Below are 26,954 nucleotides of genomic sequence, written 5' to 3'. Positions count from 1 at the left end.
AGAGGCTTTTGTTTAGGCAGAAACAGATAGTATATAGCATGTTTTAATTGTTGTGCTTACTTTTGTTGTGAATGGACCGCCAAGTCCTATTGATGGTTTATTGTTAGGGTTGGGTATCGAGTATCGAGTATCGATTGGAACAGGATCTAGCTTTCTGATCATCCCGGAATCGTTCAAAAGTTTAAATTTCTTTCTAGTTTCGATACCCAGTCCGCCGACCGGAAGAAGAAGGCGCTGAACACCAGCCGAGCATGGATAGCGTGCGTCGGCGGTCCAAAGTGTGGCTTCACTTTTCTAAAAAGAACAAAATCTCTGCAAAATGCAACACTTGCGCCCAGATTATTTCGTGCATAGGAGGGTGCACGACAAACATCAAAAAGTGCCTCCGCCAAGTTCATGGAGTAGAAATAAATGTGTGCCCCGTCTTTGACGCGCTGACCGCCGACCCCAGTGTGGCACCGCAGTCCCAGTCCGAAGGGGCAAAGGGGAAGATGTCGGTGCAACAACAGGAAGAGTGCCACAGAAAGGTCACTGCACACATCGTGAAAAAGCTGCATCCCTTTTCAGAGGTGGAATCACCAACATTTAGGTTAGTTAGGCAATAACGATAGAGCTAAGCTAATTGACACTGAGCTATTGTTCATGTTTGCAGGGAAATGGTGAAAACTCTAAACCCCAAATACACACCACCTTCCAGGGACTTCCTGTCAAACCTGGGAGCACGGTAACATGTTTAAGTACCTGCAGCATCATACACTCATGTGTAAATATGTTTTCATGAGGTTTTCAAAAATAAAGCTCTCTTGAGGAAAGTTTACCCCTGTGAAAATGTGCATTCCTAATTTATAATATTTATATTCAAGTTCATAGATTTGATATTTATATTGTACTTGAAAACAGCCCTGTGAGAAATTCATAGTAAAGTTCATAAAAAGTGAGCTGTTACAGTTTGAAACTTACACTTAATAACACTGCGTAAGATACATGTGTCTAGCGATATCTCCTTCATTGACTTCAGAGGTGGACTCCTCTCGGCTTTTTGGAACTGTGGCTATTATCCCTCTAAACTCGTCTCCCGTATAATTAAACATTTCCAATTGTGTAACACATTACCCGAAAAGATAAGTCAAAATCTACAGATTTGTGGAAGCTGTAATTGAAGCTTAATGCTAAAATTGATTTTGTTGTATGTTAGCATGCTAGCACAAAGGAAAGCCGAGCCTAGCCCATTTACAATTTATAGACTGAATGATTATCAATCGATTATTAAATATTTGGCAAATAAATTAATTCAGAGTGCCAATATTGACCCAAATACAAAAGCTGTCTCTGACTGCTGATGTTTTAAAACACAACACTGTCCAACCAGTGAGCACTAAGAACTCCAACCTGGCACTGGGTCATTGTTAGAAGGTATACAAGATATTCCACAAAGTTTTTAAAAGGAGGAAAACTATACCAGTATATGAAATCTGTGTAACAATATTAGACACACTGGTGTCTACTATGGTATTTCCCTGTAGGGTGGAGTTATGAACTGTCTTCCCCAGATAATAAAGATGTGGTTCGATCTTCATGCTGCAAAGTTCAAAGTCTTGTTTTATCACTGAGCTGCCAGCACGAGTGGCAAAGAGAAACATGATGATATTGTGTTACCAGCCATCTGCAGTGCAGCTTAAAACACTTAGCCTGCAACCCAAAACGCCTGTGTGCGTGCATCCATGCCTTTATTGTGCAGTCTCTTCTGAGTAGAACATGTAATGCATCTTCACCAGCCTACCGTACCGTGGGATCAAAGCCTGACACATATCATAATGGACAAACTGTGTATCACTTCCAACAGTGCTATCGGATTTGATGTGTGACTCAGGCAGAGATACCAAAAAAGGATGTAAGAAAAACCTTGTCTAGATGAGACAACACTCTCTCCCTGCTGATTTCCACCTCCTGGAAGTTGAAAAAAAGTGAGAAGTGGGAAAAGGTGTTTTGTGGCAAGGACTGAGGCAAAATATTTGTATTTTTGAAGTTTATGAGTATGTGTGCTAATTTTGGCATGGGAATTCTATTACTGGCTAGAATAAGGTTCCCTGGCATAATGGTAATTAGATTTTGGTTTTTAGGTTGGCTCATCCAGTCCCTGTCAACATCATGTCACAGCAGTTTTCTTTTGAGTGACACTGCCTGAGCATAGCCATAGCCCAAAACAGGGCTACAGGCATAATGACAGAGCACTGCAAGATACACAAAAAAGAAAGTGATGTTAATGGAAGATGAAGGGAAAGAAGATTTAGAATCCTGATAACAGGTGATAAGACAGCAAATACACATGTGGCATTAAGTCATTTTACTTTAGCAGTTATTTTGATTTTGTAGTTTTAACCTGATCTTTTCCTGAAACTAAGCAAATATTTGAGTTCCCCAACACAACCAACGAGTAACAGCAAATCTGACAAGAAACAGTAAATAAGTGGACTTACTGTAAGGCCCCGTCCAGACGACAACGCTCTTTTGTGAAAACGCACATGTATTGCATCGTTTTGGCCGACCGTCCACACAGATCCTGAAAACGCAGCGCCTGACAACGCACAACGCACGGGTCTCAGGGTGGAGAAATCCAAAAACGCAGCCCTCCCGTTCTCGTGTGTATGGTGAATCCACATATTTTCCAAAACGATGACGCCATCGCCCCACCACTCGACCTTTTGCCTCCGACCTCTGAACCCCACAACGTCGCATAACAACAACAACAACAACAACAACAATGGCGGACTACATGCTCGTGTTCGTGCCGCAGAAGATATTGAGCCTGATATTCTTGCAACTTACTCGCCTTGTAGTTGAGTGTGAGTCGCAGCACCAGTTGGACCTTGTTATCGGTCCTTACAAAAGATTCTGGTTTCCTTGCACGAGCCATTTTCATCTTCTTCTTGTTGTGTTTGGTTTCTCCGTCTAATGTCTGTTTACAGCGCGAGAGCTTTATGCGCATGCTCCGTCTCTTCTTCTCCGATTTTGGTGAATGTCATGGCCACCTATAGGCCTGGAATGTGAACTACAGTGTTTTCGGTTGTTTTCAGTGGATCCGTGTGGACGCAAATAATCTTTAAACGATGACGAGGAAGATGGAGAAAAAAAGATTGTTTTCAAGCCAGGCCACACATTCTCTGGCCAGGCGTGGTTTCGCTGCCCATTAGCACCTCCGCGAGCTCCACATACATCATGGTTCGTTTCCGTCAATATGTGGCACAGTGCGTCAATCACAGGCTGTGAATTGTCGTTAACTGCTGAAAATTAGGGAGATTTCCGGGGGCTTACAGGGACAAAAAATCACACTTTTCATGCAGGGCCTCTGATACTCATGATCTCACAACTTACTGTAGCCCTCCTGGCCGAGCCCTGCTGCTGCTGTCTGCTAGACACACACAGTACGTGAAGAAATAAAACTTGCTGTATTATTTGACCTTTGTCCCTGTCCTGGGAAACTGGTCGAGGGGAAAACCTCCCTCACCTACTTCATAAGCTCACTACTTTCATAAGCTCAAACTAAAACACAAGTATGTCTTACTTGTGTATTATAAGTTTGATTCTTATTCTATTTTAACATGTTATTGAGCAATAAAGGACAATGAAATCTTGAAACAGTTTCTATTGTAAGAAATGGAGAGTTTCCTCTGGAGAGCATCCTCTGTACTGTTCTGTTCATAACTACAGATTTTAGTGTTGCTGCTTGAATGAGCCATGGTGTTTACTACAGTGACATTACTACATGCATCAAAAGCAAGCCTTTAAATGACTGAAAGCATCCCATCTAATCATTAAAGCACGGTGTACATGCATTGTGAACCTGCCTATGAAGGTGTATCTTGCTATGTGAATACTGAGCAGTGACTTTAGATCAAGGGCCCATCTTATTACTGCAAACGCTTTGTGCTGCTCCAAGTTGCGCCAGCAAAGCACCTGATCTCACCTCATTTTGAGACCATCAGTCTAAAACTAACAATGAAACGTGTGCTGTGATGTACGCCACTTTAGCTGGCTGAGAGATGGGCCATGTTGCTGGAGGATTGCTAAAGGTTATGTTATTAATATGTTTCTCATCAAAGATGAATTATTTCACCCACCCATCCCATATTAATCAGAATAACAGTTCTTAAGACCTGTCCGAGCCGATCTGATCTGAGGACTGAGATCTTTGCACCACGTTACGATCACAGAGACGCACTGCAGCCCTCCTCCTCCAGTTAAACACAGCATTTTGCATTGTAAATCTGAGAGCACAGATTATTAATCCATTTGCACGTGACCCTAGAGGGGCTTCTTAGATATAGAGTCAATGAGGAGGTGTCTGGTTCAAGAGGGAGGAGAGAGAAGCTCAGGTGTTCACTGTAGTCTGGACTGCTCACATGTGCCACCGTGTTGTCTCGGTGTGCACTGCAGCTGGTGCAAAATCAGCTGGGTAAAATAAAAGTCCACCGTCCTCTTTGCTGTCTGGTGGATTCTGTTACTGAAAAGAGACACAGCACGGTGGCGTAGCCTCAGAGCAAAACATCTGACTCGTAAAAATTCCTGTTGCTGAAAAAGACAAAGATAATCACAAAGGAAAAATCAGGAGACTACCATTGAAAAACACATCAAAATATCCAAAATATGATCCATAATTGTAATATAAACAACTTCTGATGTCTGTTTTTTCTTTTTATTTCTGTTTTTTTGGGGGGGGACCAGATAGTTGTTTAAATGCCAATGCATTTTTTCAAATACAAATGTTTTAATGTCAATGTTTCCTGTCAATCAGTTCAGGTTTTGTTTTCCTCATGATGATTGATACTGTCATGTCGGATTTTCATCCATCCATCCCCAACTATTTTGTTAAGGTTATGGAAAGGTAATGGTCCAGGTCAAAAGAAACTGTTGTTAAGTGGCTGGCGAGAAACTTAACAAGAATCATAGTTTCATGTGTCTAATTTATAGTGGGGCAAACCTGAGGTGATCACAAGGACTTTTAGTTAGCAGTGTCTGTATACTTCAATATACTCAGCAAGGGGCTAGTTTAAATTAATACAGACAAACTCTGCTTGTGTAATATTAAGTATACATAAAGTGCAACTGTTTTTTTTTCTGATCACCAAAAACACTTAATTATAAATACTTTTTTTCTTACAAGTACCATCACCAGTACCTATTCACATCTACTTCTCCTTTTAGAATAAAAACAAATCTGCATGGTGACAGGCTTTCTGTCTCTCATTGAAATGATAAGTAGCCAATGCTGAATGCTGAAAAGAAAAAAACAAAAAAACAAAAACATGAACAGTAATGCCCTGTTTTGAAAGCAAATCCAAATGGCTGCAACCGATAAATCCTTTTCCAAACACTGTTCATTAGCATTTGGCAGTGGCGAGAGGGCCTGTAATGATTCTGCTGACATCATTACAAGCTCTGAACATGCAGCAACATCAACTGACGATAGCAGGCTAAACTACGGTTGCCCTGTCCATTCTAATATGGGACTGTCCTGTACTGAAAACTTAAATGTGTTGCTTAACTGAATGAATATGGGATATGATTTGCCCCATATCAATTTCAGGCATAGCTTTGTCTTATGCATACCCCTAGTTGCACACTTGGCATACTCGTGCTTGGAATGTAATTGATGTCGCTGTGAGTGTGGCTCTTCAGAAACCCTCAATAATGTCTTTAATTTAGCTACCTGACCTGACTTTAACTTCAATGACTATTTAAATCAATATTACTGAGTGGTATTATCTGAGCTCAGGAGCAATTACTAAAGACTTTAAAGGTAAAAACAACAAGAAGAAAACGCACAGGACAAACAACAACAACAAAAGGAACAAATCCTCAAATTGAGAACTCCTAATCAGAGTTCAAGAACTTAACATCCTAATGCAAACACAGCTGTAAAACACCTGCCTAAGCAAAAAATAAATAAAAATCAGCAGTCAAGGTTAAGGTGGAGCACTTGGCAAAACGTTTTATGGGATGCCTGGTCAGAAAAAGAGATCAAGGTCGACGTAAAACCAAATTCAAGTCTCCAAGGACATCTGAGGCAAGATACAAAAGGAAAGAAGAAGCAGGCATGCATCGAAAAAGGAACAGCTGGAGGAAAGAAATGTGAAGATGCATGTAATACATCTATAGTAGGTCAATGCTAAATAAGCAGATGCAGAACACCATGGGTGCAGGGAATAATCTCAACCACCAAGAAAAGTCTATAGTATGCGTGCTAGTATGTAACACAGAGGCCCAATGGACCTCATTCCAGAACATGCACAGCCAGAGGAATGGCTGAGATGAGAAAACGATGGCAGGTCTACTGAGAGACCTTATGGCATTACTGTAAAAGTAACTGTTACACCGGAGAATCCGAGTTAGACTTACCTACCTGGGTCTACATGGCTAAGGAACATAATGGACGCCATGGTCACTGAAACTTAAAGAACATTCTAACTCAGGTTTGGAAGAGATGTAGGGTAATATGAAAGAGTTTTAATTTATTTTTAAACTCCAATCAGGGGTTTTGAACCCATGTATCAACTTGGAGGAAAACAGTACTTTATGTGAAATAATGTGGCAAAGTTTCTTTCCCAGTTTTCTTTGGATTTGTGTTCTGATGGGGGGTTTAATTTGCGACATCAGGGAAGTTTCAATTTCTGCCCTCTTACTGAATAGAGATTTGACGTCTAATGTAGTGTTTCAATGTGGCTAGGGGTGAATTTATGGAAAAACATACCTAGACATATTAGGCTGGACAACTTTCAGTTCCATGTCAATACCACACCCACCTTTTTGTGGCAGCAGTTAATTCCACGTAATTGTAACTGTATAGTGGTCGCAGTAATTGAATACTCTTTCTATTGTCTGGTGTGTGTTTTATAGTTTTTGTTGTGTATCTTCTTTTTAAGCGTAACTTGTCCTTATACGTACATTTTATTTATTTATTTTTTTCAACACTGCAAAGATGATATTTACTGGTTCTCTACAAGAAATAACATCAAGGCATTTGCCATCTGCAGGTATATAAACACAATGCACTGTAAGTGGGAGATGCATGGGGTCAGAAGAGGCTCACCATATTATTTTTGCCCCTGAGCCCAACAGTGAGTTAACCTGGCCCTGGTTGAGAGTTGAGCTAAAACAATAAAACAAAAAATCTATGAATTCATAATTAAGTCATTTATCAACCTAGTTTATTTTTATTTTTTTGTAGATTTCATTGACTAAACAATGAATTGCCTCAAAGGAAATCGAGCTATTAAGCTCTGAATAAAAACAGAAGGGAGTGTGGTCAAGAACAACATTCAAATGAATTTATCAAAGCTGACTCAAAATCAAAGGAGATTTCTGGTACAAATAAGAATTTATCTGTATGAAAAAAGTATGATTACAACATGCATTGAAATAGCTGCTCTCTGACTTCTGGTTCACACACACTGAATTACTTTGCTGTTTCTCTCTCCTCTCTCTCTCTCTCACTCTCACCCTGGTGCCTAGAAAGTACCCAAGGAGCGTCAGGCTTGGCTGGCTTCCATTCGATTTCCCCTGTGGGTCATCCATCGGCCTGGGGACGTGGTGAGCTGGAGCGCCCAGCCCCGAGGTGATTAACGGAAGAAAGATGGCTGCAGTTCGCAGCGTAAATCCAAAGGCGTTTCAGGTGGAACACGGGTGCTTGTCTAGCGGTGAGGAATGGGCGATGGCTTTAACCAATCCAGCAGTGAAAGCCTCTCTCACCCTCTGTCCTTAGTCGGGCTTCAGGAAACGTCTCAAAAGAGGGGAAGGGGTGGGGGGGCTAGTGTGGAGACCTGTGCATCCCGGGGGTAATATTTGTGAACCTCATCTGTTTAACATCTGGGACAAGGGACCAAACAACATTTGCAGTCATGCACTCACAGAGGGCCAAACTTGCCTCTGTCTTGCTGACACTGATTAAGACAACAGTAAGATAAACTCTACATTCATCATCCACGCAGCATGTTCTCCTGACCAACAAGATGAGAGAAAACATTGAGATCTGCAATTAATGGTTACCTAATCATCTATTGATTCTTTTAAATCAATCATCATCTTTAAACCTTTACATTGTCAAAACTATCAGTAATGTCAATACTAACAAAAGGCTGAGTCTTTTTTTGTGTTTAATATAAAGTAACTAATTTACCCATGCAATGACAACATAAGGGGTAATGTTTCAAAATCAAAGAATACATTTTTTACTCAGAGCACACATTCACAAAACAAGCTTGGGGCAATATTGTCAATAAGTTGATGCAATAGTTGTTTAGCTGAGGGACACACAGCAAGAAATTTCAGCATGGACGATTTCAACAGTATCTGAGTGTGCTCACACTAATCAAACATTCTCTGGTTGTGTCTGTGCTTTTGGTGTGGCCGATTTGCATTACAAACAGCCAGCGATGGTGGTGATACAGCTGACTGTCTGCTGTACTTTCCTCAGAAAACACACCATCCACTTCAGCTAGCTGAGAAGCTTGCATCTGTGTCTCTTGGCAAGGCAGAGCGGACAGGCTGGGTGTACGCATGGCTGACAGTCCGTCCACGTGCTCAGCTTGAACGCAGAAAACATTACTTGCCAACGGGCTACTTGTGGAGGAGAACTTTGGACACCCAGCCGGTCTGCTCTCTCTAGTGTCTCAGAGACACTTTGGCTGTTGCAGTCCCTCCTGTCCAACCTGCTGCTGCTCTTCTTGGGCTGTACTCCTCCTCAGTGCTGCTCTTCCTTGCCAAAGAAGTCAGCGTGTTCATGGGGCAGACTACAGATCACAGTCCCTGTGTTAGTACCACTCTGTCGGTTGTTGATTTGTTATACCAACCAACCACAGCAAAAATGTACATGAATTGCATATCATATAGTCTCTATGCCTGATGCAAACTGTTCACTCATTTTTGGTATCAAATAATATATAAAACTAAGACATATGGGGCAAAATCAATCAATCAATCAATCAATCAATCAATCAATCAATCAATCAGTCAATCAGTCAATCAATGCACTATCAAAACTAAAGTCAGTTAAATCCACTATATGTTTTGTTCACAATTGAGGTCAAATCATCTACATTTGCTTGAATATAACAATGTTCCGTTCCATGTTTTGTCTGCACAAATTAATCACAGTCAGACTGAAGGTTTAATTATTTTGCACAAACCAGTTAATTTAACTTAACGCAATAATAAGTCCTTGTGGCAGATTTTTCTGTGGCAGTAGTCATGGGCAATCTGTCAAGTTGCCAACAGCTTTGGTCACTTACAATGACCTGAATTCTAAAATTGATTTTGTATCCGGGCTGCACAGTGGCCCAGTGGCTAGCACTGCTGCCTCACAGCTAGAAGATCGCCGGTTCGCGTCCCGCGTTGGGACGCCTGGGATCTTTCTGTGTGGAGTTTGTATGTTCTCCCTGTGCAAGCGTGGGTTTTCACCGGGTACTCCGGCTTCCTCCCACAGTCCAAAAACATTAACGGTTAATTGATCATTCTAAATTGTCCGTAGGTGTGAATGAGAGTGTGTGAGAGTGTTTGTCTCTATGTGTGGCGACCTGGCGACCTGTCCAGGGTGTCCCCTGCCTTCGCCCTAAGTCAGCTGGGATAGGCTCCAGCCCCCCCGCGACCCTGCAGAGGATTAAGCGGCGTACATAGAATATGTACAGATGATGGATGGATGGATGGATTTTGTATCCACTGACTGTTTCTGTGTCCATGGATCTGACAGGGTCCATGCCTGACTTCAATTCAGTTGTCTGGTTCGCCCTGCAGGTATCTATGAGTCAACTAGTAATGTGGCTACATGGGAATGAAGACAGGTGTGTTGGTTTGTTAGTCGATATGGTACAAGTGAATGGTGATTGTTTTAAAAAAGTTCTTCCTTAAGCAAAACTATTATCTTTTCCTCAACCTAACAGCAGCTTTGGTGTCTTTATTTTGATACCAGTATAACCAGTTGTTAGCACGGAATGATAACATGTTCTTTTCACAGGTAGGTGGAGCAAAAGCATCAGTGACCAGCATGTCTATTCATAGTTTCATAGAGTCACGTTACCAGCGCACTGACCTGGTGGGCAAAACAGTAGACCAAGATGGAGGCTCATACCGGACTTTCTGTAGAGACACGGCGAAAGCCGGTAAATTTAACCTTGCACAGTTATTTAGGTCACCTGTCACCTATAGGAAAGGGACAATTTGGTCATAAACTGCAAGTGTTGGGCCCTTGCGATCCATATACATCACCCGCTGCAGTATTTCAGTCATTAAAAACTACCAGGTCTCTGCCAGAGCTCTACTTCGGTGACATTTACATGTACCTTGTGGAGAATCCCCCCTTATACTGCTGCCAGGATGAAAGCTTCCAAAAGTATGGACTGTTGTTGTACTTTCAATCTGGATGGGCAAATAATAACGCTGTTTGGAAGGTGAAGAGTAAGAATTTCTTCATTGTTAATGCAAAGGTGAGTACTAATTACCTAAAACTAGCTACTGAACGTTATTCTATAAATATTATTATTGTATTTGTACCCTGGACACCACCAAAAATGTTTTTTTTAAGTATATCATCTAAACACAAGCTTAAAGATGTAAAAGCATGTCCACATCATTGCATTTTGAGTTTATTTGTGGCTAACAAACAGATGTGACTCATGGCTAAAAATGCGATTATTAAGAGCATATACTTGTGTTTACTTGAACTTAACACTGATGACATGTTTGCTGCAAAAACGTATGTATATGGCCATAGTTTGCCCTCCCCAGGGACCAAAAAGATCAAAAACACATTTTGGACAAAATAGCCTCACACAGCAGCTAGTGTGGCTGAAGACTTGTACAACATGATAATGATGCTTCCAGTACTATGCCAGGGCCATCAGTTAAAGATAAATTTCCTGATTTTTGGATAATGCACAATAGTGCCCAACAGCACCCCATGACTGTAATGTACCAAACAAGCAAGTTAAGAGGAATTTTCAGCAAGCAAACAGTTGGGGGCTGTTATGAGTTTTGAAGGTGTATCATTAAGGTATTTAAGTTAGTTTGACTTTGTGACACGATGGAGGCATTTGGCTGTTAATACAAATCCAACAATGAACTAAGTTTTTATTTTGAAGGTATTGCTTTATTTTTACTTGCAGCAACAATACTTAAAAAAAATGAAAACAGTTTAATAATGGATAACATAAAGCTAATGGATAATTTTAATACTGAGCCCTTGACTTTCTTGATTTGCGAATTACATGCTCAACAAGCATAAATATGATTCACCTGTTGTCAAAGATTTTCATGCTATTTTATGGAAAGACCACGATAAGTTGAGGATGAAAGTCAAATTGAGTTTCAGTGTGCTAAAATCCTCCACCCTTATCTCACATGGGGTCAGAGGGAGAAGTAGCTTGGAGATTGAAAGACAGAAACACCCAATAAAATAAAAAATAAGATAGCTCATAGAGCACCAACGGAGCTTAAAGCACAAAAGAGATGTGAGATAGAGAAAGGAAGAGGTCACTAGAGATTAAGAAAGAGGCGAGGGCATCGCTGTTTAAGCCACCTCCCCCTGGAACAAAGACAAATTGGGCTATGCTTGCCATGCCCCCCAAGTCCCTATCTCCCTCCAAGGAGGAAGCCAACATCTCCCAAGCATTAAAGTGGAAAAACCAACGCCACTGCAAGAATTTAATGAGGAGGGCTGTGCACTGTTCTCCGCTCAGTGTGTGACACAACACTTCTTGGCATGTAGTGATTTTCTCTCTTTCTCTCTTCTTTATTCACTGCCTTTATTTCCACTGCCTACACTGGATGAATCGAGTGGATATCCAGGTTTAAAACCAGCCCAGGCCCACTCAGTGCTCAGTGTTAAGATGCAAGAATGCCATGCTTTCCCTCAGCCCTGACTAATACACACTTTTTCAAACCATTATGCACCATAAAACATATCGAAAAAAAATAGTCACTTATTACTGGGTTGTTATTGTTACATGATTTAAAACACTACCAGATTTGGGGGATTTTTTTTTTTACAGTGTTGAATGAAACCAGGTTTAAGCCAGGTTTAAGTCATTATTTGCAAGAAGGGGTAGACTGACTTTTTTTTCAGGGCCAGATTGTTAGTAATGAGAAAGACTGATATCCTATACATTTGCAGTAAAAAATAAAAATCATTGGTTAAAGTCGAGAATAACTAGTGGTGGCACATTACTAAGTACAACTTACTTAAGTACAAATTTTAGGTATTTTCCTTACTTGACTTTCCATTTTTTTCGATTTGAAGCTGCTGTAAAAATTGTTGTCAGTTCAGCTAACTTCCTGTAAAATTTGCAGTTATCAATCCCCTCCCTGCTCTCTTCGTCCCCACACCTGCATGACTCCTTTCTTTTTCTTTTCTTTTAACGACTGACACTGAAAAACTTTATACACTCACACACTTCTAACACTCATCACTGTTAAGAGAAAATAACACTTACAGCTGTTCTTATACGCCGATCCACAAGATGTATTTAAAACTATAGTTATTAGTAATTTTGCAGATTTTGATCTGTCAGTTCTGAGAGAGGCTGTTGTGACTTGTTGTGACTTGTGACGTATAACCAATCACATAGTGTTGTGGGCGGGACATGAGTGAGACCACACAGTGGTGACTACAGGAAAAGAGAGGATGCTGCATCAGAACCAAAGTACAAATAGGGTCCCAGCACATAGTTTGAGGCATCAAACATCTGCTAGCTTTGCCAGATTTCTATTTAAAAGACAACACAACTCACCACTCTCCTGCAGCAGCTTGCTGTTGTGGGGAAGCCCTGACGAGTCGATTACCGAGTGCAGTTAAAAATACTCAATTCTGTTGTTTTCCCTGTCAGCTCTCAATAGTAACTGTTCAATAAACTCATAGGCAAGACACATATGAACTTTGATTGCATTTCCATGGAGTAATAATCATACATTTTCATCCTTGAGCTGTGGAACTCTACTGCACTCGGTAATCCACTCATCAGGGCTTCCCTACAACGAGCAAAACTGAGCTGTGCTTTCAACCTTGCCTTTACTTCTGACCAACACACATCCATCTCATTGGACTAAACCTCCAGCATGAATGGATCACAGTCAAGTGGCTTTATGGAGCTTGTGTTTTTGCTGCCATCGTAAATATTTGATCAAGGTACAAATCACAGAATTAAGTCTGGAGACTGCGTATGTGAGATTGCAAGGGACGGGGAATATAAGGAGTGTGAGGCCGGAGAGCTTGCAGTCAAAGTCATTCCCAACACTGGTCTGATGGAGTGGTAAAACAAGCGTCATGAATGAATGCTTGGTGATAGTCCAGGGTAAGCACACTGAGGGCCAGAGCGATGTAAGCAAAAACGCATCCTGCTTCTACTCTAACCAAAGATCAAACCTTCAGCATGCCCGTATTAAAACATTTTTAGTTATGCACAAATGCACGTGAAGCACATGAGCATTGCACTGTGACAAGCACAAGCTCCTACCAACGCATATCAGCTTAACACTTGCTCATCAAGTTCAACTGGATTTGATGTGTTCTGTATTCTTATTCATGTGTAACCTTTAGGAAAGGCCTAACCAGAGACAGGTGTTGCAAATTAGTCTTGACTAGAAACATGTATGCATGGCATCTATTTTATATTTTATATGAAACAATGTACAATGTATTTGTTCCTGCTCAAAAAACTTCTAAGCTAAAAAAACCTAAATGTTATGGTAAGGTTACCAATGAGGAGAAATGTCTGTGACCCGAAAAGTGTCAATCCTTTGGTGGCACTAGATGACAAGCCTTGAGATCACCAAAGTCTGAGAGGATCATGCATGTCCATTCATCGTTGGTCAAAAGCCATTCAACATTTTAAAATGATGTCAGGCTGGACCAAAGTGGTCAATTGACAAACTGACTAGCGTATCCCCTGAGCCATGCTGCCAGTGTGGCTACATCAGAATAATCAAAGCTGAAGGAGCAGAAGCTGTGATATTCAGAGTTGTAGCCCCTCCTATGGATCAAGCTCCAAAAACACTGGATCCTTCACTCCTCTCATGTAACCCGTTCACATAACTTCGGATCTGCGTGCCTGCTAACATGCACATCTGTCAAACTAAACACCTCTTATTCACAAAGTAAATAAATGAAGCAGCTGCACTAGGTATGATGAGTAAACTAGTCTTGAGGTTTAAAAATTGTGTCTGCCTGTATTTATTTAAAACTTGTGTGGACTTGTGACTGCATGTGTTGCTGTTTTACCGCCTTATTTCTGACAGCCAGATTAACCCACTGACTAAAAGATGATTATCACTGGTGGGAATGAGGGCCAAAACTCCTAAATATGATCCAGGCTGTAAATAGCCAGAGTTTGATTTTATCTCAGTGTCTGTGTCTAAGCTAATGGTTGCCGTTTATCTTCATAAAATTATCATATCATGTTTATTTCCTCATTAACAGCCCAAGAGGAGATTAAAAGGTGTCCTTATGTGTCCTCAACACTTTGCATCCTGATGCCAACTTTGAGATACATCCTGAATCCTAATTTTCATTGCTTAATGCATTAATGACTTTTATTGCAAATGCTACTTTGTGAGCACTTAACAACTTTAAAATAAGTTATGTGTGTGTGTGTGTGTGTGTGTGTGTGTGTGTGTGTGTGTGTGTGTGTGTGTGTGTGTGTGTGTGTGTGTGTGTGTGTGCGCGCGAGCATATTTTTATTTTTTCTTTTGGTGAGAATGGGATTAGTTTGAGCTATGTTGAAATGATATACTGCTGCATGAATGAGGAAGGAAGGAGACATTTGTAAAATAAATATACATGTACATACAAATATTTGTTTTCATGTAAATAAGTATGCATACCAAAAAATAAAGAAATCGTGGATAATGGGGAAGGAAAATAAACACAAACATATGGTTCAAACTGACAGAGTGAGTGAATGAACAGAAGGAGGTAAAAAGAAAATTAAAAAAAAAAAAAAAAGAGAGACATAAGTGAAGTAAGTAGCCAAGGAGAGGAAGAGGAACTGAGATAAAAACTCTCTAAACTGTTAAGTAAAAGCTTGAGGACTGTTGTCTATCTGACACACCAAATATCATAGTAAGATGGTGACATTTCTTTCACCTTTCTCAGGGAGAAAGCAGCTGCTTCCATTCCGCTGTCAGCAGGGATGACTGATGGAAGTCGAGTGAAGTGCATTTCACCATTCAAAATGAGAAAGTGTTCTGGGAAATGGCAGGAACACCCATCTACACCTTTCACCGGTGCATCGGAGACCTGTCACAGCTCCAGAGTGAATGGCCACCTAGCGAGCCTGACAAAAGAACACAAAGTGTCTGAAAGTACTGACATGTGCCAAGGTGGGGGTGGAAGTGGAGGAGGGCCTGTGGCCTAAAGAACCACCACCTGGCAACCGTCAGCTATCTCTCTGTCAGTAATATCCCGTCAAATTGCATCTTACAGCTTCCAAAACGACTGGCGGTGTCACACATTTCAATCTGAGGGGCAGGTGGAGTGCAAACTCTCTCTTTGGCTTTCGTCATGTCCATTTGTTTTCCCATCTCATCTCCTTCTCCCCTCACCTCCCAGTGTTTGTTTAGCGTCGCCGTCGGTTAGGCTTGTCAGCCTCCATGCCGGCCGACAGCCTGTCAGTCTAAGCTCCTTTTAACACTCAGCAGCCCTGCACAGTGACACAGAAGCTCCCCTGGCATCGCGCTTCACAAAATGGAAAAAAGGGCTTGGCTGCGTACACCTCTCCACTCTCATCAGCATCTCGTGCTGTCTTTATGTCTTTCTCTTTTCTCTTTGTTTTTCCCTTCCCTGTGTTTCTGCCTGCACGCAGCCACAGCCTGCCAGCGTGTCTTGCAGCATTTATTGGTTTACCAAGAGGGAACAGAGACAAAAAAGAGAGGAGAGGCATACAGGCTTTTTGCCAGAAGTATATTCAACTTATCTCTTACTCTGTAGCTGTTGACTGTAGGGCTGGTTTACACTGTATTAATCAATATTTATTAATATTTTTTATACTGGTGCCACAATGCTGTGAATATAATAACCTTAATGATTTTGATATCTTGTATTCATAAAGCATATTTAAAATAAGAATAACTAAAACATTCTTGATATATAGAATGGATGAAATCACTGCTACATGTTGGACAATATGTCCCTGAATATTTTAGGCTATATCACAATACACAATATATATATTTCTATATTTTAATGAATGGCAAAAGAAAAAAAAAGCTTCAACCAGATGTCTCGATATTGATATGGAATAGAGTAGAATAGAACTGAATGCCTTTATTGTCATTGCACAGCAGCACAGAAAAATGAGTGCCACATAAAAAACACAAACATCAGAACATTAAAACAATAATGTCAGGATGAACACTGTACATAACATCAACACAATACGATTTTTGATAAACAATCATCAGTTATGTGGATATAAATCATATCCACATAACTGATGATTATCTATCAAAAATGATACATATCAAAAACATCAATAATATCAAATATCAAAAATGATAAATAATCATCAGTTATGTGGATATAAATTATATCTGTATAATATCACCCAACCCTACTCCATGTTATTTAAAAAGGGGTCACTTGTAGAAGTTATCATCCAATTCTGAGGTGATCTTCATTTCTACAGGTTATTTTAGCCTCTTTAAGCCATTTGTTTTGCTTTTCCCACCTGAAAACCCACTGTGCACAGCGTGGCTAGCAGTCAGTCACAGTTAACGACTAGCTGGTGAACATAGTGGAGCATTTAGCAGCCACAGAGACTGAGGTCTTTTAAGCGTCCCAAAGCAGACTCTTTGGAGCTCTCTGTCCTGACTGGATTGGGATGTGGGAAGGGATAACAGTAAATTTGTTTTCTCTTTTGCTTTGTGAGGGGGGGGAGGAGAGACACAGGTTGATTTTGCTCTGATTTGACCCCTTCCTGACCACGGAAGATTATCTTCTGTCTCATAAGATTATCCTACAATTATTCTGAGGTCTGTGGTGTGTTAAGAGTCAATTTGTCCCGAAAATTTGCTCGGAAACGGGTCGCAGCCGACAATCATAAATGTTAAACTTGTTCAATATTTACTACAAAAAATCTTCGTGTGTGGGGAAAGCCGGTGACTCCTGAGTCACTACTCTGTGAAATGTGACGTGAAACACAACGTAGCCAGCCAGCTAACTGAGGAACACGGAAGCGGACGTAAATAAAAATATGAGAGATGAGATCTAATTTTTCCTATGGGGGTGTTTGAATTAACCATTTTAATGTTTTTAAAGGGGTTTAGTGTTGGTGCTAACGCTAACCGTTATGTGCTACCGTTAACCGTTATACTGATGGTTAACTGGTGGCAAATATTGTGTGTTGTCAGAAAAGCTCACATTCCTTTTTCTATGTCTTCCATGTCTTTCATTTTTAAAAACGTTTATTTACTCTTTTTTTTATATATACAGTCTATGCTCTTTTCCATTTATGAAGAGCCCAGTGACGCTGGGGTTGTTGCTATTGGTTACTGTAGATCACGTTTGATCACGCGATATTTCTGGCTCGGAGGACTAGATTCTAGATCGGCCGTGACACAGATAATCTTTATGTGTGTAGTGTCCTGTGCAGAGAATATCGGAGCACACCACACACAGTACGATCAAAGCTGATTTTTTAATCTTCATGTGTGGGAGCTCTACAGATAAAAAAAAAATCTCTTAAGATTTATAAAATCCTTATGTGTGTACCCCTTTTTACTAACCCTGCACTCTATTACCGTGACTGTTGTCAGGATATAGAGTTATCTAACGCTTATTTTAATAAGATTTCTTTAAAAAAAAAAAAAAAAAAAACGCCTACAGCAGCTTTGATTTAAGCCTGAGATTGATATTGTTGGTGCTATAATTATTATTTATTAGAGAAGTGTTTACAGATCAGCCTCAGATTTGAGCTTCAGATCAATGCTCTGCAGCTTGAAAGAAAAAGAACTTGAATGAATGCACTTCTTTTAACTATAAGGATTCTCCATCACAAGCAGATACTGACACATTTTACCCAGAGGATAGTCATACTTGATAATTATCTGTACCGTGTTGGTGGTTCTGGTTGAGAAAGAGAATAGACACACGTGCTGTTTGGAAATACTTCGCATGTGAGATTAACAAAGGAAGGCGAAGTGCAGAGGACGCTCATTTACAAGCAATGTTACTCAGCAGTGCTAAGGAAAGGTGCTAACAGGAAAAAAAAGCACCTGAATGCCTTGCACGCCGACCTCTATAAAGAATTTGGACAGGTTGGAGACAGCTCCAGTTTCAGCATCACTGAAGCATTAAACAAGATGGCCTAGTAAACTGATGTTGATGAGTGTGTTCTCCTGTTGTTGGCCAACAACCCTCGGAGCCATCCGGCCCAGGGATCTCTGACAGCAGAGTGTCTGTTGATAGGAACAGGATTACATTCAGAGGTCGATTAACTTAGATGCTGTCGTGCTTAAGTTTACTTGACCTTGACCTTTCTTAGATAGATCATTAGGGTCTGATCTAAAGGTGTGCTGCTCTCTGCTACGAGCCAAGTGAAGAAGAGTAGCATCTCCACGAAGCCTTCACTTGTAATATTTCTCAGGAAGCATTTTTTTTTTTCCACCAAGGTGTCGAAAGTAGTATTGATAGTCAATGGTTTTGAGGTATTGTACAAAAGTTAAAAATTCTAGTAACCTGACATCACTACTGTGGGAATCTAAAGTATTAAGGTTTAATACCCAGCCCTTGTTGCCTGGCAGAGAGAAACGTCAAACTCATTGATGGGTACAAATCCTTCACACAAGCACAGCAGTGAGTTCTACTGCAGTCATTCTATAAAGACAATGCAGCCAGAGCTATAGTGTAAAGAGACAGCTTCAAAGTATGTTTGATGCTCAGACTTGGCTTTTTCAAAGAGCATTAGTCAGACGTATGAATGAAATGCTTGCATCAGAAGTATGATGGTGATAATAGAAGAAGGAAGCAGAACATATGGCAGCTAACATGAAACTCTGCCGGAAACAAACAAGACTCAGCAAAGCAGAATGACGAGAGTGAGAAAAGTGCAGAGAGATGGGATGAGGGGGGTCGATGATGCTGTTGCAAAGCAGCTCTCACAGGCCAGACTGAGCTACAATTCAAGAGGCACCTTCAAGAAAATGAAAGGGGAACAACCCCCCTCCTCTTCTCCAAATAATCCGGCAGTGGACTTGATTAAAACAATGAAGTGGAACAATGGATAGGGGAAAGGAACAAGAAAAAAGTGGTTGAAGAGTGTGCCTTATTTTCAGCAGCCCATTAAGTCTGAGAGCAACGGGGCCCAGCAAGAGAAGAAAGCCAGAGTGCTCCGTCTTTCCCAGTATTCTCCATGTTCAAGCTGCACTGTGGGGCTACCAGCTTATGAGATGAAAAAAAAAAAGAAAACCCTGATGAGAAACAGATTAAAAAACTAACAGGCATGCTCAGCTGAGCAGAAACGCTGATCGAAAAACAAAATAAGATGATGCTCTCTGCTCGGCACCGCGCGTCGTTTTCTTGAGATATCATTAGCGCCTCTTCACTTAATATCATCATTACTACTGTTATCATTATCAGACCTATTCATCTTTAGTTTCCCCCTTTGTGCAACAAAACAGCATCATTTCCTGCAAAAAATCAATAGCACAATAGAAGGGACGTTTCCTTTTTACACCATCTATCTGGCTCCTGATCTCCCTCTCCCTCTCAGCAGCTACCTTCTAATGACAAGGCGACAGATACCAAGGCAGCATCCTACATGGATAACTGCCTGACGCCAACCCTCCCACCTCCCTTGCATCTCACATACACACGCAGACACAAACATGACACGGTATCTTTTAATCAATCTATTAAGGAAAGCCGGGGTGACGTTGACGGGCCCCGCACTGACTGATAAAGTGACCCGTGAGCCGATGTGCATGCAATTTACCGGCCACAGTGGAGGCCAGATAATAGCTCGGTGAGCGCTGAGATGATGATGATGATAATGTTGGCGACCGAGGACCACGAAGCATATCCAATCCTTTCCCTAAATGTCAACCTTCCTCCCGTATCGCTGCGACAAAAATGCTCGGAGAAGGTTGGTGTCACGGAGGCCTGCTCTGAATGGTTAACAAACCCACTTGTCTCATTTGTCCCCGGATTTAAAAGAAGCAGAAAAGGTGCACGTGTGCTTGCATACGCACGCCAACAGCAGAAAAAAGGAGGGTGGATTAAAAAAAAAAATAGAGGAGGAAAGAGACAGAGATGGATGCAAGGAGGGGTTTGTGTGTTTGTGGGGGTGAAAAGATGTGCTAGCTCAGGCGCTTGTTGTGAGATTACAATGACTGTTCTGTTTTTCCTCCCAGCCAGGAGCGACAGGGCCCATTCATTTTTCGCAGCAGAAAGCGACAGATTGAAGGCCAAACATCTCTTTCTTTCTCCGTCTCTTCTGTCTTTCTCCCTCTCTCTTGTGTGTTTGGTTAACCCAGGGCTGAAGTGCGGCGCAGTGACAGGGGCGTGATGCCTCAACGCTGACACCGCACGCCGCAGACGGGAAAGGAAAAGTGATGCCCTGTGTCAGCTAGCGGACACCCCGCGGTGATGTTCAGTGCTTTCCATCCCCAGAAAAACAGATGTTTGCGAGGCTGCAAACCGGCCATTATGTGGGCGACTGGGGCGTGTTGGCAGCAGTCAGGTCACTCGTGCAGTCGGCACAACACAACTTCCTGTATCTCCAGCGGCACTTGGCTGAATCATTGCGGGTGTTGCCTTGCAGTGAGGTATGACATTATTAAGGTGGACTGCAGAGTAAACAACACACTCGACTCTTCGAAAGCACACAGGATAAAGCACTCACACATGCTCTCCCAACAAAGCAGGTTGGAGCTGAGGCTGTGATTGCCTCATCCCGAGATGATTCAAAGATGAGCGGTGTGCTGTAGGAGTCGGCGGGCAAACACAAAACTGCATTTACATCAAGTGAGATAAATCAGTAGCATCTTAGGTGGCTTCTGTTTGCCTTTCCTTGAGCTTCTACAGCAGACAGGGCATGTACACGAGCTTTACCACCTTTTACTCAAGTGGTACATCAAAGTAACCAAACATACAAAGCAACGTTCTTACAAATCATAAGAGGGCTGCAAAATTCATCATAATCGCAATAATGAGCGCAATATCCACATCGTAGCAGCTGACATTTTTTGATAAATGTAAAATGGGACAAAACAGAACCATATTCAAGTTCTGCAGAGATGTCCTGCTCTCTAACACATCATCCAGAGTGTTTCCCTTTTCCCCCAGTTAAAATGAAGGAAAAATCAGAATTCCCAGTCACTGTGAATCTCATAGCATAATTTGTCAAAATGATGGCAATGTGATTTCTTTTTTTTTTTTTTTTTTACCATATTGTACAGCCCTAAATCACAGGATGCTATTTAAAAGGCTACATGCATGCTTTTTATCACACAGACAGGAACGGACGTGGTTTTTTTTGCAGATGCTTTGAAGGAGGGCCTCGATATCATCATCATCAGAGACAAACGGGAATCTGACTACCACCGTTTATCATCACGCAGCACAATTTCCATGATCTCGTATGAAGGGTTTTGTCTAACAGCCGTCGTTCAAGATTCTTGAATGTCACGTAACATAATCTTTGCATGAGGGCTGGCTTATTTTGAATTTCAGTTGTTTTTCATCGTTCTAATGTGATCTTTATTTCTGACACAAGCTGATCTGTATTGGATATAACTGCACCCCACTGGCAGCATTTCATTTTCTTTTTGTTTTTGTGAAAAAAAAAACAAAAAAAAACATAATCAAAATGTTTTTCAGACAACAATATTTCAAATAATGTGCAATGATTAATTCTTTCATAGCCTACAAAATAGATCAGCATATATGTAAAAGACACCTCCCGGGTCACCTTCACCCCACATTAAAGTAGCTCAGCAAACCAAAGAAAAAAAACAAACATTTTTTTTTTAGCTATTCATACATCATCAGCCACCGAAGCAGTCCACATTTGCATGTGGTCCATGGGTGACACATTTTTTATGGAGAGCCGATCGCGCCTTTCCCCCTGCTTTTCCAACCCAATCTCCTAGCTAAGAGCCTTATTAATAGAAAAGAAGAGTGGGCTGAAGGTAAGGAGAGCAGCGCCGAGAGCTGCGCATGATGATACCCAGCAGGAGAGAAGCACACTCATCTCTGTTTCTACATCATCTGCCAGCCGTTAACATGAACCAGCCACCTTGGGCTCGCTCGAAGCCAGTACCATGACAGCATGTGGTCGAGACAAGCGGAGAGAGAGGAGTGAAAGAAGAGGTCAGGTAGCGGGAGAGCGAAGTTCTCAGTGTTCCACATCCTGATTCATGTTGGCTCAAATTTGTCATTTTACTAATGCATCAGTTATCGTCCGCTGAATATCTGCCCAGCTGTCAATTGCTGTGTTCCTGTTTCACTGTTTGGTTTTAAATGAATTTTCCTCAACCAAACAGGTGTTGTCAATTTTGTTATTGATTTTCTACCGTTCAAAAGACAGAGTCTCTGATTTTTGTGTTTAATTGTCTCATCTCGCTGAGCAGAATTCCCCACACCACCTTCCTGAATCCTCTCAAAGCAGGCAGGGCTCTGTATTTTATTTTACATTTAAACGTGTTTAATCATTGGTGTCAGGCAGTTATCCATGTAGGATGCTGCATTCATTTCAGCATTAATATTCAGTATCACATTTATCTTTGGATGTGTTACATGTCCTTTCAAAAACACAGTGAAACCAGATAGTTTCACCTGCTCAGCCACCATAAGTGAGCTTGGACGTGTTGCCTGTTGTTTTATTCGTCTTGTAAGAAACGAGTGGGTTCGTTTTCTACAGTGAAACTAATTTTCATGTCACCGTGGACAACCGCAAATAAATTAATTGTCGATCTGCGGGATAAACTATTCTCTCCATCAGCTGTCCATCTCTCACAGCAGCTCTCTCTCTTTTCCGTCTCAGCTCACTTCGACTTCTCTCCGGATCAAATGGAATGTCAGATGAACAAACAGAGAGGATGACGGGGAACAACACAAAAAAACCCTAAATGGCTAACAAAAGCCTCATTTCCAAAATTAAAAATCAGTGTAACCCGCTCTGGATTGGCTACAGTGGTGAGTGTGTTCACCGGTCAGCAGGACAGGTTATCTTCCGCTCTCTGACTCTCTCTCATTTTGCGTGTGTGCGTCATCATCTCTTAAGACTCAAAAGAAATATAAGAGCTAATCTCGGTGAGCTGAAAAGTAGGCTAATACTGCCCGACTAACTGGCTCTGTGATAATGTGTCATATCTATAGACAGCTACAGGGCTTCGACGCGAGCGCTGTGAATTTTAATACCACAGCGGCTCCTCTCACTCCTTAGTCTTCTGTAAAGACTGAGTGAAGCCTGGTTTGCTCACACTGCTGTTACACACCTATGTGAGAGCAGCGCTGGGTAATATATCAATATGCTATCACAGTCAGGATGTGACACGTACACGGTGTCAGGGATTTTTTATGATATTTTAATATATAGGCTTCCATTTTAAATGTGTCATTTTGACCATTTTACAAGCTGAGGACCGTTTGGAACTGCTCTGGCTAAGTGAAGAGGAAGTGAACAATACCTCGCTGTGACGCTACGGCTACATTACAGACACATCCTTCTCTCTTATGTTTATTCGCAGTGCAGTTAGTCCTCCCAGATGAAGTCCTGTGTTTGGGCTGAAATATTTGGATGTTAAAAGATTCTGTCCACAATGTCCAACTTCGAGTGGATATAAAAGATGCTACCAGATGGAGTTTTGTCAAATATTATCATATAATGTGTGGGTGCAGTTGGGTGTTGTGGACACATGAAGATGCGTTCTGGAGCAGTCTGTCAAGGTGTCTGAGAGACGCCTCTACTATCTGCCCAGAGGAATGTTCAGTCTGTGGACACTGTGGTCAAGGTCAAATTTGATTTGCAGGATTTATTTCACAATGTGACACAGGAGAGTTCTCCTGATAACGTTCTGCGAGTGAAAGCAACAGAGGAGGCGTTGTTCCCCATCAGGTGTGGGATCCGAAAGGTTGAAGCGCTGCAGGATCTCGACCCCACACACCGAGGTGCAGGGCCCAGGGGTCTTTGATTCAGCTATGATTGAAGCAGAGTGTTCTCTTTGCAAAGTGCAAATGGGAAATAGCTCAGCTGTATGATATAACAGCTGGAGATTGGCCTGATTAGATGAATTAAGCATTGAGGACAGGTTTTTCAGTTTGGTTTTGTGTATTTTTCCCCAAGTAGCCAGTCTCACACGGCACCGCCTGCAGTCTCATCTTATTATTTGTGGATCTCCTCTGAGGGGTTTACATGACAACCCCCCAAAAAACAGACATGAGGTCTCTTTCCCCTCAGCAGAGATTTGAGCCTGGACTGTATTTTCTGGGTTGTGTGTCTGAGTGTGTGAAGCGGCTTCACAGCCCTGCTGTCTTGCTCCAGGCACTGAGATAACGGCTTTGGCGTGCGCGCCGCCGGCTGACAAGGCATCACATCTTCCCCGTTTCATCTACCCATCTGACCTGAGTTCCAACCGACCCTGCCTGCTGTTCCTTTAATGGCATCCCAGCACCCTGTTCCTCTTTCCAGTTTAATTACTATTTTAAAGGGTTAAAACACGAAGAAGAAAAAAAAAAAGATAGAATGGAGAGCGAGAGAGGGAGGACTGACTTCCACCAGAGGAGATAAAGTAGGGGGCAATGCGCTCCGATGATAACACTGTGCTTAGAATGGGTGAGAACAGGACACTGGGTTGCATAAATCGTCCTCTCAGACTGCTTCCCATCGACGTGCCGGTGCCGGACAAGCGTGTCGAGCCAGCAGGCAGGAAATATTCCCAGCCAGTGACCCGTTACAGGATATTCAACGAGGGGATCTGAGTTCACTCTGTTAGCCTGTATTAGGCGCGTCCCGAGCCGACAACAGCACAATGATAACCACATTCCATCAGACATGAGCACCGATGAGCCCGGTGTTTGACTTGCAAGCGTACGAAACTTACCAGGATGACAGTCGGCCCAGAGGAGCACGGAGGCTGACAGGATGAGAGAGAAAATCCACCAGCAGCAACAACACGATTGCAGTAGCCTCCACATGGTAATAACATGCACGTCGACATGCAAAACAATAAGCAGCAACAACTGTTGAGTTTCTCCCGTTTGCGGGCAAATCAGCGACGCCTTCGCTGCGTAAAAAGCAGCGCCGGAGACGCAGCGCAGACGGAGACTGGACACGGTGGAGGGCGGAGAACTGTTTAGAGGTCCAGCAAAGAGTCTTCCCGTCCAAATATCCCCCCGATATTCCCGGAGACGAGCATAACACTCGGATGCAGATTGGTGTGGGTGAGCGTGTGGACGCACACGGGGAGAGGCGGGTTGTGGGGGGACTAGCAGCGGCGGTGCACACTGCGCGCCGTCGCTCCTGCGGCTGCGGCGGTGGAGGCAGCGCTCGTCGGGCACACAGAGAGAGGACAGTCAGTGCTGGTGGTGATGGTGGTGGAGAGGCGCTGGAAGCTTTCCATTCCTCTGTCCGCCCAGGAAGTAGCGTGTGAGCCCAAGTCTGGCAGAGACTTTAAAACAGTCTTCAGGGACTCAGAGAGAGAGAGAGAGAGAGAGAGAGAGAGATGAAAGAGAGACAGAGAGAAAGGATGGAGAGAGAGAGAGGTCATTCTTCTGGATCCTAGCGCCGACGGAAGGCAGCACAGTCGCTCAGTATAATAGAACGCACATGTCCCATAATAATAGGTAATAATAGATATGTGCTCTCCAGGGGGTCCTCGAGCTTTTTGTTCATATTAATGACCCCAAAATAGATCCACGTTAAAGAGAGCACCCGGCGTCAGCATGCAGAGGAGTGTGTCCTAGAAGGAGCACTGTGGTAAGGTCTGTGTGTGGTTAAGATTAATTAGGCCTTCTGAATTAATCATAGGCATCAATTCCTGCAATTAATCCAAAGTAGCAGTTTCCACTAAATAAGGCTGTTATTATGCTTTTCTATCAGCCATTCTGTGTCATTTCAATGATGCATCCAAACACCCACAGCCATGGATTCAGGTCTTTAAAAGTCCCTTATCCTGATCCTGTGTGTGTGTGTGTGTGTGTGTGTGTCGGACACAAAGTCTTTTCTAAATCACATTTCATAACTCTTTCATCATGGGTTGACACATATCAGGACACACAGCCAAGCCATTGTCAACTTGTGGCTACAGATGCAGTTCTCTGGATCACAGATTCAGTGTGTGCTACAGAACCAGTGTGTGCTACAGAACCAGTGTGTGCTACACAACCAGTGTGTGCTACAGATCCAGTGTGTGCTACAGATCCAGTGTGTGCTACAGATCCAGTGTGTGCTACAGAACCAGTGTGTGCTACAGATCCAGTGTGTGCTACAGATCCAGTGTGTGCTACAGAACCAGTGTGTGCTACAGATCCAGTGTGTGCTACAGATTCAGTGTGTGCTACAGAACCAGTGTGTGCTACAGAAACAGTGTGTGCTACAGATCCAGTGTGTGCTACAGATTCAGTGTGTGCTACAGAACCAGTGTGTGCTACAGATTCAGTGTGTGCTACAGATCCAGTGTGTGCTACAGAACCAGTGTGTGCTACAGAACCAGTGTGTGCTACAGATTCAGTGTGTGCTACAGAACCAGTGTGTGCTACAGATCCAGTGTGTGCTACAGATTCAGTGTGTGCTACAGAACCAGTGTGTGCTACAGAAACAGTGTGTGCTACAGATCCAGTGTGTGCTACAGAAACAGTGTGTGCTACAGATTCAGTGTGTGCTACAGAACCAGTGTGTGCTACAGATTTAGTGTGTGCTACAGAACCAGTGTGTGCTACAGATCCAGTGTGTGCTACAGATTCAGTGTGTGCT

At 42.3% G+C, this 26,954-nt stretch overlaps 1 protein-coding gene across 1 annotated transcript in view; it reads right to left on the bottom strand.

Moving 5' to 3' along the window:
- ptprga (protein tyrosine phosphatase receptor type Ga) overlaps positions 1 to 25,635 on the bottom strand; it is a 429,346-nt gene extending 403,711 nt beyond the window's left edge. Inside the window, exon 1 of the mRNA XM_037102522.1 lies at positions 25,084 to 25,635. Coding sequence (XP_036958417.1) covers positions 25,084 to 25,177 — 94 coding nt within the window. The 5' untranslated portion in view covers positions 25,178 to 25,635. The remainder of the gene's footprint in view (positions 1 to 25,083) is intronic.
- Between the last annotated feature and the right edge of the window lie 1,319 nt (positions 25,636 to 26,954).

Source organism: Acanthopagrus latus, chromosome 6 (genome assembly GCF_904848185.1).
Source record: "Acanthopagrus latus isolate v.2019 chromosome 6, fAcaLat1.1, whole genome shotgun sequence".
Classification (NCBI taxonomy): Eukaryota; Metazoa; Chordata; class Actinopteri; order Spariformes; family Sparidae; genus Acanthopagrus; species Acanthopagrus latus.
The sequence above is the reverse complement of the archived record's forward strand: the minus strand, read 5'-3'. Positions and strand labels throughout refer to the sequence as shown.